A 17,009-nucleotide genomic window follows, 5' to 3' on the forward strand; every position below is an offset into this window, starting at 1 on the left:
ACCATGCCTTATAGTATAGTAACACATGTTAACAGCAGCAGAGAGAAAATCTTAAGCCGCTTTTCACTGGGTTGTGTCTGCTTTCCTACCTAAGTTGTAAGTTATCTCGGCAATGATGCCAGCATTGATGCCGCAGTACTTTGGTGAAGGTTGATAATGTTTACACTGTTCCAAATTCATCTGGGTTTGGATCAGCAAATAATTCGTGAAGTAGTGTTCTAATTTTCCGCGGTCGAGTTTGGAAAGATCTTGGAACAGATTAGGCAATTTACATGTTTAACTGTATAACTTGTATTTTACTGTTCGTATAACATAAAATGTCAATAACATAAACATTTCTGGAACAGATTCTTTACGCTGTAGGAGCGCCTACTGTATATGTTAAATGATAAACATTTTTCTGTGGAAAAACTTTTTTATTACCCGGATAGCGCGGGGCATTCAGTAGTATGTTCATAAAAAAACTTCAAAGGTTAATATCTGTTGCAACTATCAGAGTAGTTGTCCTGCCACTGCAGCCAATATAGTATCTTCTCCTACTAAGGAGAGCTTGGTCTTCCTATACTGCCATATAGAATTGTAGTTTATCAGTGAGTATGAGTACACATAACACAAGTCTACTAGCCACAGGCCTGACAACATAAGTGCAAAAAACGGAGTGAGTGTTAGACCTTGGCTGATACCGGCAAGAAAAAAGCTTATAATCCCCTTCCAGCCTATTAGAGCGGATGACACAGAACGAGTGAGATCCGCTAAAACTGTATAATGGTGAGTCTAGCTGACAGCATTTTAAAATTATATCTATTTATATATTTATACTAACATAGTCATGATATTTCGTTTTTCAACAATTGTTTTGTTGTTAAAAAAAGAAAAGACCAGTTTTGGTGACAAAAACATTCAACCACCAAACTGTGATATAAGTTGGTTAATTTTTTGGCAAAACGCAGGGTTAAGAATTACAATGTCAAGGCCGACGATCAGCATGAACTCAAGACAAAAAACACTTGAACAACATTGAACAACATATTTTTATTGAATACTAGCTGTGCCACCCTGCGTTGCCTGTGTAATAGAAGAGTATTTGGACAGAAAATTGATTTGTATTTAACATATTACAACATTTGCCATTCTAACTTTCATCACTACATATCACTACATATTTCATCACTACATAACTATATATCATGAGAAAAGTTTTTTGTCTTATAAACAATGAGAAGTAATGAGAGTTTTGTTATTAGCCAGTTTGATAATGTTAGCGAAAAGCTTCTCGTGACGTTATGCTATGACCCGCGCCATACGTAAAGTAGTTAGGTATTGCTCTGATTTACTGACTTATTTTGGCTTGTAATTTGACATCCGTAGTCCAGTGGGCTAGGCGTAAGACTGGTGCACGGCCGGGTCCGAGATCGAATCCCTCCGGTGTGGAATACTTATTCCAAGATTATAAGATCTATAGTCGGATTTTTGACAGACGGACTTTGAGAAATATATATATATCTAAAGAAAAAGAAGATAATACTCACTTTATTTTTCAAATAGTTAATTTAACCTTCATTAAATATGCATTAGATATGATCACACAACAAAAATACAATTACCATACAATTTGTACACAACCAACCAAATAGGTGATTATGTGGAGTATATAAATAGAATATAAGCGTTTATTCAAATACATACCGACTTGTACAGTCAAACGTCTTACAATGAAAGGAATTATTTAAGGTATGAGCCTATGTCTTGTGACCATTGAGCAAAGCTAATAATGCAAATCTAATATTGCAAATCTTAGATTAGTATGGTGTTCTCAAGTATGAGCCCTCATGTGACTACCTAAATTGGACCGTCGAGCAAAGTTTCTACTGCAAATCTCACAATTAAATGGCTTTTCTCCAGTGTGCTTCTTTAGGTGACTTGTTAGATGACTTTGAAATGAAAAACTGCTACTGCATATCTTACATTGAAATGGCTTCTCTCCGGTATGAATCCTCATGTGGCTGGTTAAATTGTGTTGTTGAGCAAAGCTACTACAGCAAATCTTGCATTTGAATGGTTTATTCTTAGTATGAATTCTCATGTGTGTAGTTAGATTACTGCGCCAAGTAAAGCTGTGACTGCATATTTTACACTGATATTTCTTGTCTCCAGTGTGTTTCCTCATGTGGTCCATTAGACTACCTTGATAAGCAAACTTACTAATGCAAATCTTACAATGGAATGGTTTTTCCTTAGTATGAGTTCTCATGTGTGTGGTTAGATTGCTGCGCCATGTAAAGCTGCGACTGCATATTTTACACCGATATTTCTTGTCTCCAGTGTGTTTCCTCATGTGGTCCATTAGACTATCTTGATAAGAAAACTTACTACTGCAAATCTTACAATGGAACGGTTTTTCCTTAGTATGAGTTCTCATGTGGGTGGTTAGATTGCTGCGCCAAGTAAAGCTGCGACTGCATATTTTACACTGAAATGGCTTCTCTCCAGTGTGTGTCCTCATGTGGTCCGTTAAACTACGATGATATGCAAACTTACAACTGCAAACCTTGCATTGGAATGGTTTTTCTCCTGTATGAGTCCTCATGTGTATTGTTAGATTGCTTTGTTGAGCAAGGCTTCTACCGCATATTGTACATTGAAATGACTTCTCCTGAGTATGAGTTCTCATGTGCGATGTTAGACGACTTCGCTGAGTAAAGGTATGACTGCACATCTTACACTGAAAAGGGGTCTTTGCAATAGGGACTGTAATCTTTGTCTTTAGACTGGGTGTCCAGTTTTGTTGCCTTTGAAAGGATCTCAGTTCACGATATTCACCTATAATACAGGAAAATGCTTATTCACCATAAAATGTAAGAACCATAATGAAGACGAAAAGAAGATTATGACTTCTACTCTAAAACAGAGGATTGATAAATATGACAAACTTTTCTTTACACTTCAGGACAGGAAAGCTACAACACGAATATTGTGGAACTTTTTGGACGGGTTTTTGACACACAGACTCTGAAGTGCCACACACCAAAGTATTGTCGTGTAGCCATCTTATGTAGCTACAGTCTTGATACAGTCAAGTAACGATAGCAACTTCTAGATGTATTTTGGTACAAAGGATTTTTTTATGGGATACTCAAGTATATCTATCCTTAACTAGAGTTGCCCCGATTTTGGTATCAAAATCGGTATCGGTGCCGATATGGGTGTTAAGTATCTGAATCGGTATCGACCGATCTGTTCTTAAAACATCTAAACTTCTGATACTTTTTGCAGATCAACTATTTAGCAGAAAACCATATTTTAGCCTGCTACACTAATAAAAAATCATCAGCTGCACGCTCCTTACTTTTACCTAATGAATTTCGAGCCTGCCACACAATTTATTTCATGTCTATAGCCTGATCAACACAACTGAAGAACTTTTTTTTGCTGTAGTCAGGACGTAATGACAAAGTGTGGTATTTCCCAATTACAGCAGTGGGATTTATTACAGCCAATCACGAACAAGATAACAAAGATGGGAGACAAGAACGCAGTGTAATATTTTTATTTACGCTAGGACACTGATATTTCGCTAGTATTTAGTTTCGTGAGCAGCATACAGAGTAAAATTTCACTGCACCTTAATTTCGCAGCTTTGCTGAGTGCGAAAATATAGTGATGTGAAAATAAATGCAGTGGAACAAACATAATTAGATTCCTCTGATTCAGTTCACCGCAGGCCTGTATTCACTGGTTACAAGTTGGGGCGGCTAGTGTTAGGCGACTAGTTATGAACACCTTTGGGGTGTTGGGGGGGGGGGGGTGTTGAGGGGGCGGTGTAAGCCCCCCAACTGGTATTTCTTATGTAGGGCCTCAGCCAGGCCTCTCGTGTGAAGTTTTAAAACATTTTATCGGAAAGTATCAACATTTTTCTATTTTTTGAGATTAGTTTTGTTTTAGGTGATGTGACTGACGAGACGTTTTTAAAGTAAAATAGGCAAAACTTGACCGCAGTTAAAACGCTAAGAAAAAAGACATCTTTTTCATTTGAGCGTTTTAACAAAGATCAATTTTGCTGTATTTATTTCAAGTTCATACGGTGGTTTCCACGCTTTCAACGGGACATGACCACGCGGATGTTTGGTAAAACTTGATATTTTGCAAACCTTTATAAAGGTCGTTAACAAGAATATTTTGCCACTGATGATGATGATAATAATGATGCCTAAGAACTTCTAAAAGTTGATGTTTGTCTTTATGGCTTCGAATAAAGTAATATTCTAGAGCGGTAAAAATTGTCTCCATAGCCGTTAGGCAAATAACTTTTCGAATAAATGATGTTGAGGTCGAGTTATCTGAAGCAATTTATCATTGCGTGGGAACAGACCAAACAAATCCGTTCGAGTTAACCTTGTGTTTGAGATGAAATGTTACATTTTATCCGAGGGCGAGTTATCCGAGTTTGACTGCACTTAGCCGCAGAAAGTTCCTAAAAAATTGGGACGACTCAGCCGGCCAGCTGCTCTAAGGAATACGGGCCTGGTTCCCCGATAAGAAAAAAATTTCAATTTGGGACTAGATTGTAATTGTGAACCGCAGGTAGAATGGTGTGGGCGAGGTCGATAATGCAATTTGATCGCTTGCTGCCATTTGTTTCTTGGACTATCAATGAACAAAGCTATTCAATTTCGCGGTTTCGCACGTTTGTTATGATAGTTTAGTTTCGTACATGAAATTTTTGCGAGAGGATGACTCCGCCAAAACACGAAAGTTAGATGAGGCGAATACATAAGTGTCTTAGGGTACTAGCATTACGAAATTTAAACTGCCGCCACATAGAGTTTTCTATCACTCCCTTGATCCTGAAGATACAATGTATCAATTTTATCGTGCAAAAACGGTAACCCCAGTGGCTTATCGGTATTTAGCCTGTCCTCCATCATCTGTGGCAAGTGAGTCCCCCTTCAGTACGACTGGCTACATTGATAGTGATAGAAGAAAGAGACTTCTTCCTGAGAGAATTGAATCACTAATGGTAATTAAAAGAAACATTGATTTGCTCTGAACTTGTACAGGCGCAACAGTTCATCCAGCAATAAAAAAAGAAAACTTCGTTATCACTGAGAGAACTGTACCACTAACAGTAATTACTTTTATTTACAAATCACAAAAACATAAACTGTTTTCTTACTACATGCATGGTATGTCAGTATGTGAATACATATATATTTTTATATATATGTATTCATGTCTCCATAAATACAGACAAATAAATACATTAATATTTTCTTTGCATTATGTTTATGTTTGCATAATAAAATGAACAACAACTATCTATGCAACACAAAAGATCTGAATCGGATTATTTTTCAATAAGAATCGGTATATCGGATCGGTATCTGAATCGGCTGATGAATTTAGAATCGGAGCATCTCTATCCTTAATGTATAAGTTGATATGGAGTTGTCATGGAGTCAGATAACAGCATCTATCACGAGACCTGGCTTGAAAGAAAGTTTACTGACAAAACAACTTTAAACTTTTTTACCAATACATATCAATTATATCTCCATAGTAGAGCGAAAATTGTTGCTTGGACTTTCGAAAAGAAAATATTCATCTCTGATAAAATGTACTTTGACCTCAGAAACCAAGCGAAATAATGAATAGTTTAAAATTTTTGTTACCCTACAAGATGAAATAATTCGTGGAGTTGAGTTTCGCGAAAATTGCCTTTTCATGCATATTCGCAGACTAATTTATTCGGGGGTAAACACAACTACTCTTTATTAACCCTTTCGCAAGTATATTAATTATTTAAACCTTTGTGTACAGAGTGAATATATTTGCAAAACGACTAGCAATTTGTACACAGGGATACATAAAACGTCATAACTTTTTTATTTCCCGGAATAACTACATGAAATTTAAAATACATATAACTCACACACATACAAGTCACTACATTTAACATTTCTTGAAGCAGTCACCTTTGCATAACCCCACCGTCGTCGTGGATCATGACCGTCGGCACATTCAGATTCATCACTATCTGGTTTCTGACTCTACATCGAAATCATTGGCATCAATATCACTTCCACTCAAACAAGATTCATCAGTTTCAACCACATAATCAGCAATATCTTCCTCGTAGTTGGTTCTAGTAGTAACTTTTCGACGCAGTCGTTCGTTTGACTTGCCATTGTTTCGATAGTAGTTTTAGGCGTAGTAGTAGTTCGCGATAGAAGATGTTTCGGTGGTAGTTGATCGCCGTAGTGACCATAAGAACTTTGTTCTTTTGTTAAGTTTGAATGACTATTCTAGCGAACACAATAATATTATGTTTAGTAATATAAACCTGATAGAATATTTGAAGAACTAAACAAAAATAGCCAATAACAAAACGGCTGACGAATAACGTCTTTTGGGATTTCCCGAACGACATAAATGTCTCTTTGCTCAAAACTCCGGGGGACATTAATGTCGCTTCAATTACGAAAGGGTTAAGAGTTCACATGTGCACACCGTGTGTTTTGATTTTTATTTAGCTTACAACTACGAGTCAATCATGCTAAGCTATAAATTTCTTGCTGAGTTTAGAGGTTTTCACGAATATTCATCGATTTGGAGGCCTTTGATGAACCAACAACTTGTGGTAAGTAATGAGTGTTTTTCAAAACTATTTACTAAATTAATAATTAAGTTTTATCTGGTTTTTCAGTAAAATGCAATATTTATTTTTTCCATCCCTACTGCTTCGTTATTTGTTTTAGTGTGAGAGAGATTTTTTATCATATCATCTGGCACAATGACTGCAACAGTGGTAGATGTCATTCCTTGAAGATCACCAATCATTCAGGGAGGTCTTGAAATTGAGGTAGAAGTGACCGCAGCTGCTAACGAGGAAAATATATGTTTTAAAAAAGGAACAAAAACGCCTTTACGAGCACAAATTTTTAGCCAACCGACAGAACTTTGCAATAGTAAGCCACGAGGATAGTTCTGATGATAACTCCCTTACCAGCCATGTAGTAGCGAGAGAACCGCCTTTAACATCTACCCAAGACAGTGACAGCGATATAGAGCTGCTATTACCAAAATAGTTAATCAGAGACCAACATTACACGCTAGTATTTGCTTATCAAAAGTATCGGTTTAATTTTATTGTCAGACAACTGCCATATAGGCTAAACTGTTTTTATTTACTCCATTCCTCATTTGTAAAATTTTATTTGTATTTGAAATATTTTATTTGTACACTCAAGTTTGTAATAAACTATAATGTATCTATACATGAAGTAGAATATATAATATAATCATGTTTGCTGCAGCGATATCAGGGAGTTGTTGTTGATGAAAAACAACAACTCCAACAACTCCATACCAGCCAACTCTAGGTTGACTGGTTGCTTCTCTGCCAATATTCCTGCCTTGGTGAATATTACTACTTGTCTCTAGTTTTCGTAATCGGAATAGGTTCTGTTTCATTCTCAATCTGCACTAAACACAAAAAAGAAAAAATATTACTAAATGTAAAAGAAGTACAAAAACAATAGCTGAAGTATTTAATGAAAGCCATCAGTTTTTAAACAAAATAATTAACTAATGCAGTTAATCATGGAAAAACGTATCTGCACTGCAAATCAAATACATACCATAACGTCCAGATCTGAATCATTATTGTCCTCAACTTCGGCATTAGAGGTTGATGGAGTCGATTTCAATGTAACTCGGCTAACAGTATGGGGTTAACTCGAAGCCCCGGCGATGATTTTAAAAAAGCATTGGAACTCGGCTACGTTTGGTACTTCTACCTGGCGGCTATTTTCGTGATGACGTCATGCTGCATATCTTGTGACAACCTTGAATAATTTTGTAAAGGAATGTAATGCATTGGTAATTGGATTAACTCGAAGCCCCGGCGATGATTTTAAAAAGGTTTTGGAACTCAGCTACGTTTAGTATTTATGCCTAGCGGCTAGTTTTTAATTTGAGGCAGTAGTTATTCTCCCTTGTGATTAAAAATAGAACTAATTATTCACGGAATTTAGTAATTCGCGGAATTTAGTAATTCGCGGAATTTAGTAATTTGCGGAATTTAGTAATTCGCGGAATTGATTGTTCGCGAAATTGCAATTTTTTATATCCCTCGAATATTTTCATTCGGTAGGGTAGTAAGCGAAAACTGCAGAATGCAACCCTATCCTGGGTTTAAGATGGGTAAATGTGACGGTAAAAAAGAAAAAATCTATTAATATGTATCAGCGTTGCTACAGGTATCTGTTATTATAATAATTAAACCAATGACATATTTACCTCCACCCCTGTGTGCGTTGACTGAAGGGCTTTCTGGGACTGGATAAACTTCAATGTCTACAATATAAACAACTTGTATACATGAATAAAAGTCAAATTTGCTATAGAATATATATATGTGCTATATAAATTTGCTATAGAAAGAATGTATATATATATAAATGTATATATATATATATATATAAATATATATATATGACCAAAAACTCTGAGTGCATCTTGCAGTTAAAGATAACAATTCTTTTGAAAATCCTCAAACTCTTCAACTTCAGATTTTTTCATAATTCTTTCTTTGTGCTTATTTATAACCTTGTAACTTAATACAGTCAACCGACACTTTTTCAGACTTCCCTTCCCCAGACTTTCAACTGTCCAAACAATGATAATTATCATATCAGAACCTGATATCAGAGCTGGTCAACAGCAGTTATCACTATTCCTTAATAAGTCTTAAACCAACCAGTGGGGTAGAGATTATCAGCACCATCAAATCCTGGTTCTGTTTTCACTTCTGTGACTCCTACAATAAATATGAGAGCTCATCTAAAGCGAATAATAATAACAAGCTTTTGGCATGTACAATAAGTTACCATGATTACTATGTAAAAGCCTTCTAATATAATTACCTTGATCACTGTCCGTGCTGAATGGTGAATCACCAGGTTCTAGTTTAACCTCAATATCTACAATACAACGTAATGATAATTTATTACCTACAAACAGAGTTATAATAAATCCATGTATGAAGAAAAGTCCTAAAAAGGAATGTTTGCTCTAAACTCGCTAGTTAAAGCATAATAAAGAATAGTATGCAGTTATAATTAACCATGGCTATAGCAGGAACGGTTATACCAGATATGGGAATATAATACATGTTTACTGGGAACATAGCTATAGTAAACATGGCTATAAAAGAAATAATAATAATAGTGGGCAAGTTTATAGAGAACATGGCTGAAGAAGAAATAGAAAATAGAGAAGATAACAATAATAAACATGGCTACAGAATAGATCGATGAATAGGAACTGGGTACACAGAACATGGCTATAGACATGAATACATAATACTAAAATCCTTACAGTGAAAGTAAACGCATAATTTTAAGAATGTTTTATATGATTGGTAATGCATCATACAACGTTAATTGAACAAGAAAACAAAATTTTAGCAGATATTTTTTACTAGTTTAGCAAGTTCAAAGTTGAAAATATATTTTGGTGCATTTACCTCGGACCATCACTGAGTTTTAATTCAGCCGTTTCCGGTAACTTATTCCTAAGTGAGATAACGTCTAATGCATTTGAATTTTTTTGTTTAGCCACGATCAGTTAGTTAAAATGCGTAGATGTCTCTTTGCTAGTTGTGAATCTGACACTAAAAGTCGTGGCATAACTTCTTTTAGAGTAGTATCTTTTAGAGCCTGTATCTCAGTCGCCAAATTTAGTAAAAATGTGGCTAAGGCAGAGTGTGCCGATTTAATTTTTCGCAGACTACCTGCTAGTGCGGTCGTGTGCATTAGGCACTTCCATGACAGCCAGCTTTATTCTGAAAAATTTGGGACAACCACAAGATTAAGGGTGAAAAAGGGAGAAGTTCCATTCCCTAATGGTGTTGTACCATACAGCTAAAGGACATCATCGAACAGCAAAACCTCAACTGTAAGTAATTTATAAATAATTTTAAATAAATATTAATGACCAATATAGTAGTTTTATAATATAAATTAATAAATATAATAATTAGAAATATTTAGTACTGTACATGAGTACAAAGCAATGATTTAATATGACTAGGTGACAATGAGACTCAGACTGAGTTTCATACGTTTGATTTTAAATTGACTCACTTGAATTAACTTGGCTAACTGAGTAAAAGTTAGTCAGGGAAATTAAATTTTCTGTTTGGTCTGAATGGTCAGAAATGCCCTAATTGTTCATAAATACATGACTAATATAATCATAAAATTTGGATTGCATTACTATCTTTATATTCATGCTACCATTACTAATATAGGCTTTACAGATCGCTTGAAGTGATTAGCCTATACTTACAATCAGGTATAACTATTTAACTATGTGTCGTGTTAGTGTGTGTTGGTGATGGTGGTAGATAGCGGTTATGGTAATAGTGTTTGTGGTAGTGGTGCTCACACTGTAGGTAATGGTTTAGAAGCAATTCAAACGCATACGAACTTTAGTGGTATTTGTATGTAATTTTTTGATAGGATGTATAGCATTGGGCCAAGAATCTGGCCAAAAATCTGACTATAGCGTGTGTGCGCAAAGATCAAAAAGAGTTGCTCTCTTGGATAAAAAAAATAGAGAACCATGTATGGTACTCTGCAGTTCAATGTAAAGGCGATGCTGAGCTATTGGTTGAGATGGTACTTAGCATAAGATACCATGTCGCTAATATTCACAGGAGCTTTCCAGGACATGACAAGTTCATCCACTGCTCTCATGAACCAATTGATCCGTGAGTAATGAAAAAGTATATTATTTGCACCCAATGTTGGCATGAAAGCTGTATGTTGAATCTAATAATATATTCAGAAATAACAAAGCACAGGCAAATGTGTAATATAATATTCTATATATCACTTACAATGCCTTTGGTTTGTGATATAAGAAGATGTAGTCATTTATAGCATAATACTAGACAGAGACAGATGGTAAATACAGATGGTAAAGTACAGATGGTAAATATTCTGCAGCTGGTTGACATTTGAATAAACGGAAACTTTGCAGATTCATAATCCCTCGACCAAACGAGCGGATGCGAAGTTGGGGAGTTTTTATGATAAATGCATGTGCACACAACTTACGAAAATTATTAATCAACAATGAGACGAACCCTTGTATTAAAATTTCATCAACAAATTTAACCATCGTTTTGTAGATCAGTTAAAGTATAATAACGATACAAACACATATAGACCTATTTAAATATGTTACCAAGTCTTTGCAAATTATCGAAATTCTCTTAAAATTTACCCATCTGATCGGATTATACACAAATAGACAGATTAATTTGACCAAAAATCGTTATTAAAACTTGCTAAGCCTCACTTTTATAAAAGTTAAGACCGCAAATTGAAACGCCGAGCGACAGAGAATAAAACGATTAAATCTTGCGCATTTCACGAAAAAATAACGTGCATTTTTCACCAGTCTATAGCATTGTCGAATTGCCGAAGGTTTCGGCAATTAACATAGGAGTACAGAGATCGTTTCAATTTTGCCGATTTCAATTTTTTAATTTTCATTTGCCGGCACATTTGAGTACTTTCGTATTCTAACTGATGTCCAACGCAGTATAAGTAAAGGAAATGACGATGATATTTTTTTAACGGTTCTCATGAGATTATTACAATAATTAATTATAAGTTTGGATGACTACAGAACAATGACTACGTAGTACAGATTTTTTAAAAATCTATATAAATATCACAACTTCGTGATATTGTTAGCTATGACGTTTTGAAATGTAAACAAAATTGTGCATTGGTTTTATACCATTACTATATTAATAATATTGGTTATTCTAATAATATCAGTGCATTTTACTTCTAATATTGGCCAATATTGCATTTCTCTTTTTGCAGGAGGAGAGATATAAACATATCAAATCTTTTCCTTTCATTATTGCTATTTGTTGTATATAATAACACCCACACCCAGTACATTACAGCTCTACCATTGCAGTTATCCTATTTGACTGCTAATATTGCATTTCTCAACCATCAGTACCCTTTCTTTTTTCCAATATCACTTTGGTGGTGGGCTGTATGACAGTGGAATTTCTAGTATATTGAAAAATAACAACGAACAGTTTGATATGCTTACAGAGAAATGGAAATAAAGGTGAAATGGTTAATTCCAGGAAGTGCAGGGCACAAAGTCGTTTGTGATGCGCTAGGGCAAGCGAGACTGCTAAACACATTGCGTCTGTTGAACCATGGTCAACACACTGGTGCTTTAGAAAACCTCCACAGCCTCATATTAAGTTATGCACCAAAGCGAATTGACTTTGATCCGCCAGGATATTTCAAGAGAATCAAACTAGCAGTGACAGATCACAATACAAATGTGGGAAGAGAAGTTCTGACTGATAAGCTGCATCTACAATAAAATTATATATGGATTATACTACTCTTCAGCAGAGATACCACTTTTTACAGATTGAACAACATTAGAGATATATTTATGCACAAATTGTATTAACACAATTGATAACTGCCATTAAATTTTAATTATTATAAATTATTTATTAAAGATAGCGATGGGGAACTGAAGATGACAGTATATTACTCTAAAGAAGCTTAAAAGTTTTTGGACAAGAAATGTATACACTGGAAAAAGGTTTGAATTTCGAAGAGAGCTTTTAAAGATTATCTGTAAGAAATCTATGGGATCAAATCCATAAGTACCTGCAGTAAGTCATACCTAAACTGCAATGTATGAAAAGCACATTTTGCACCAAGATGTTGGTTCAATTAGTCACTGTCACACAGTCTGCAGAATAATACATGAACATACAGTCACCATGCAGTGTTAAATTACCCTAACACTGTACTGTGCGACATTTTGAAATTAGCATGATGATGGTGTGACATACAAAAAATTTCGACCAGTTTGTAATACTTTTAATTGCTCTACATGTAGATAATAGTTATATTGTGAATAAATATAAATATATGAATTGCAGGACAGAGCAGCTCCACTTTCAAAACATCTTACAAAACCAGATGGTTGAACAGCAATAGAAATGCACAGGTCAAGATTCACATGAATGTTATACCCAATCCTTAGTAGTTATATATGAGGTATCATTTTGATGAAATTAATATAACAGGCTATTCAAATTATAAATATTATGCTGTTCTTTGTATAACATGATTTATATTTATGTAACATAAGCTGTTAAATGTGGTGTTTTTATGTCATGGCGCAAGTCAAATGATTGAAATATAATTATTCATCAAACCATACATTATGATTGTATTATTTTGTTAAAATCACATATTCACTGTACAAGACATGAACATCAGCTAAGTAAAGATGCTGTCAGATTCAGTTAAAATATTTCTAAAAACTATATTTTCCTCAACTCACAACTGAACTTACATTAATTTCCTTCATTCGTAATAAAAAGCTCCACTTCATCTGCGTCATTCTGATCATCATCTTCTGATTCTACACTTTTGAATCCCATTTGGATCAGGAAACATTATATAGGAAACAACGCATGATGGAATAACTTTTCGTTTTTTTCTTCCAATATACCCGTAGACGAGAAAGAAGTAGTTGTTTTAGCAATGAGTCTTTTAGCCTTCGTAAAGTGAACGTAATAAAAAAAACGATAGAAATAAATTATAGTTGTCACAATTGCGGGGTACGCGCGGTCTCCATCACATTAGATAATAACGAATCAAGTTAAACGCTACGTTTCGCGTGATTGGATGATTGATTAAGAATCAGTGTTCCCAGTGGCGAGTCCGTTTTACTCATTTTCGCAATGGCGTTATCTATCCGATTTTTGCAAAATATGCAGTTGAAAAGACTCCGTACTCAGTTATATGTGAAATGCGAACCTTTTTTTGTTTTTAAAATATTATTCTGAGTATTTATCTGTTGTAAAAAATAATTTATATTTGGTTAAACGTAGTAAATTGCACAAAACAAATAGGGTAAAAGCGGGCGTTCATCAGTAAACTGTGTTCCCTTTCCCTTTAAGAGCGGTAACCATATAAATAATTTGGTAATAATCTCTACTTACCAGTTGGATAAAGACTGTCACTCAAACCATCTGTTATTGGGAGTGAAGTTACCCCCAAAGCTTCCATGACAGAAGTTGAGTGGAAGATCGGTTAATCTAAATAAGCAAGGAGCATAAAACCAGCTTAAGTAAAAACCATGTTCTCGCACTACATTAATTATGGCTTTTTATGAATAGAATCCACTTGTAAATCAAGAGATAACTATTTAACATGTATTCGACCAGATGATAGCAAACATCAAAGTAAAAATACATTATTACAAAAAACAGCTTTAGTAAATACCGTAAAACCTGTATTTGAATGCCACCTTTATTTGATTGCCACTTTTATTTGATCGATACTATTTGACATTCTTAATCTTTACAGATCTATAACAGCAAATGATCAGCAGAAAAGTTTTTACAAAAATGTGCTAATAATGGCTTGATTACATCAATAATTATTAATTCGTTCTTTGTTTCTGTTCGTATTCAAGTATGTTTTCCAACTTTAACTTTTTTGGTTAAACTCTGATTGCAACACCATAATAATCATTGATAACTGTGTCGGGAGCAAAAATATAACTGTAAAAGTAGTTCATTGTTTAACACAGTCTTGATAGTTCCAAGTATGTGAAATACGTTTTAGCATTTAGGATGCTTTGGATGACTTGTGCTAAGCATGCATCTGGCTAAAAGTTTATTATTATTTTCGCACCAAGTTCTCAGATAACAACACAGAAAAGTTTTGCTTTGCTAAAAAATTGTTTGGATGCTAATATCTATTAGCTCAGCAGTACAAAAAAAGAGTTCAAATTAGCAGACACTGTGGAAGGTATGGGACAGCTAGGTTTTGAAAGGTTCCATACGAACGCAACACTCAACCGGAAACTTGCTGATCAAATGATGAAAATATTTATTTCAAAAATGTTAGTTTTTCTTTCTGTATGTATTATAATTATGGCTTATTTATGTCACTTGTTCTTGAATATATATACATTCAAACATGGATAACTCGCCCACGGATAGCTCGAACACATGGTTAACTCGAACGGTTTCTTTGGTCCGTTCCCACGTAATGATAAATTGCTATAGATAACTCGAAGTCAACACTGTTAACTCGAACTGTTTTTTGCCCAACGGCTACCGAAACGGTTGTTATCACTTTAGAAAATCACTTTATTCCAAGCCATAGAGGTAAACCTCAACTTTTCGTAGTTCATAGGCGTCATTATTACCAACATCAGCAAAATATTTTTGCCAACGGCTTTTCTAAAGGTTTGGTGAAATTTGATTTATACCAAATATCCGCTTAGCGATCGCCCTTCGGAAGCAAGGTAAAGTGAGGTAATCTTTGCATAAACTTCAAAAAGATCGACAAAATTGATCGTGGGTAAAACGCTCAAAAGAAAATGATGTCTTTTCTTTTGAGCATTTCAACAACGATCAAGTTTTGCCAATGTCAATTTAAAAGTGTCCTGGCAATAACATCACCTAAAACAACAAACCAATCTCAAGTGATAGAAAAATCTCTATAATTTTTGATAAAACGTTTTAAACTTTACATTAGAAGCATTTAATTTGAAACAAGCCATTTGTGCTTTTGATTTATATTATAGTTTGTATATGTACATGTGTCTACTAATAAATAAGTAAATACATGGACTTGTGACAGTGCTCTGATAACTTAAACGCTCTGATAATTCGAACACTTTCGCTCGGTCCCGTGAAGTTTGAGTTATCCATGTTTGACTGTACATATATATATATATATATATATATATATATATATATATATGTGTAGCATTTGATAGATTATTATTTTAGTGAACTTATAAATTTGCAGATTTATACCAAATTGGTAACTGGTGAGACTTAACCTTTATAAGAGTAACCAAACTATTGCTTTGAGATATGATAACAACACATAAGAGCTGTCCTAGAAAACATTAGGCTTGTATGTCGATGTATGACTATATGGGGATGCAGTGTTGTTGGTAAACTCTTGTAGATGACTGCCAGTTAAATAGGTAAGGAGTAGAATCATCATCTAAATATAACTAGCATGGGTTTAATAACATTCAATGCATATTTTGTTATTGTTATACAGGCCTTGATAATACTTGTCTTTAGAAGCTGTTGGCTATCTGAGTATATAGTTGAATGAAGAAGTAGTTTTAGTTTTATCGATAAATGTATAATGCTTGATGTTTATGAATACATGTCTAGGTCATCACGAACCACTTTTAAACACTATCAATAGCACAGTGAGCAGGAAATTGAAACAGAACCTAGACAATCTGCTGTTTCTAGTTTCCTTCAAATCCACTAGTTTTTATTTGGTGCGTTATTTTCGACATTTGGTGTAGGCCTATTGTTGATACTTTCACAGCCAGCCTCCAAATATTACCTAGTTTTAAATTATGCATAATTATTTTTTTCAAAAGGTAAAAAATCTGCTTAGCTTTTGTTAGTTTATTTTAAATTTACAGAACTTAACATTAGCTGCACTTTTAGCCATTTTGATATTGGTAAAAAATTTTCAAGCAAATCTTTTAGGTTTCTATTTTCCATTAAAAATAGGCCTGCTGGCTTATAACAAAGTTTGATTGCTAAACGCAATGCCAATTTGTATAGCTAATTTTTGTAGTTGGGCTACTAGAAAGCTTGTCTAAACTGAGGTAGAATAGCAAACGAAGAGATGAGATTTATAAAAACCCTTGTAAAAACAAAATAGTTTTAATTTGGAGTAGTTCATTCATGTTTAACGTACCTCAATAAGCACTTTTGCGTAAACACTAGTGCTGTCCAATCCCAAATGCATATCATATCATTCTTAGCTCATAAACTAACAACTGAGCAATTTGTAGCAGCTAATCTAATGTTCTTCTCAATTACTAAATGAATATCATTTCTCTCCCCGAAAGCAAACAAACAAAACTCATTGAATTTT

At 34.4% G+C, this 17,009-nt stretch overlaps 1 protein-coding gene across 1 annotated transcript; it reads right to left on the reverse strand.

The window, feature by feature from the left end:
* Positions 1 to 1,412: 1,412 nt before the first annotated feature.
* On the reverse strand, positions 1,413 to 14,168 carry LOC137386787 (gastrula zinc finger protein XlCGF57.1-like). Its single transcript, XM_068072935.1, has 5 exons — positions 14,078 to 14,168; positions 8,925 to 8,981; positions 8,759 to 8,818; positions 8,299 to 8,355; positions 1,413 to 2,820 (listed from the first exon to the last, which is right to left on the reverse strand). Exons 1-5 carry the CDS (start codon positions 14,142 to 14,144, stop codon positions 1,814 to 1,816), a joined length of 1,248 nt encoding a protein of 415 aa, XP_067929036.1. The 5' UTR covers positions 14,145 to 14,168; the 3' UTR covers positions 1,413 to 1,813.
* Between the last annotated feature and the right edge of the window lie 2,841 nt (positions 14,169 to 17,009).

The sequence above is a fragment of the Watersipora subatra genome, chromosome 2 (assembly GCF_963576615.1).
Source record: "Watersipora subatra chromosome 2, tzWatSuba1.1, whole genome shotgun sequence".
NCBI classification, from domain to species: Eukaryota; Metazoa; Bryozoa; class Gymnolaemata; order Cheilostomatida; family Watersiporidae; genus Watersipora; species Watersipora subatra.

What these genes read in the sequence shown, in the direction of transcription:
- LOC137386787 (XM_068072935.1), bottom strand. Translation starts at nt 14,144, where the DNA reads ATGGAAGCTTTGGGGGTAACTTCACTCCCAATAACAGATGGTTTGAGT. An exon ending in TGACAGTCTTTATCCAACTG is followed by an intron (nt 8,982 to 14,077) that starts GTAAGTAGAGAT and finishes GTTGTATTGTAG; the next exon opens with ATATTGAGGTTAAACTAGAA. An exon ending in CAGCACGGACAGTGATCAAG is followed by an intron (nt 8,819 to 8,924) that starts GTAATTATATTA and finishes TATTTATTGTAG; the next exon opens with GAGTCACAGAAGTGAAAACA.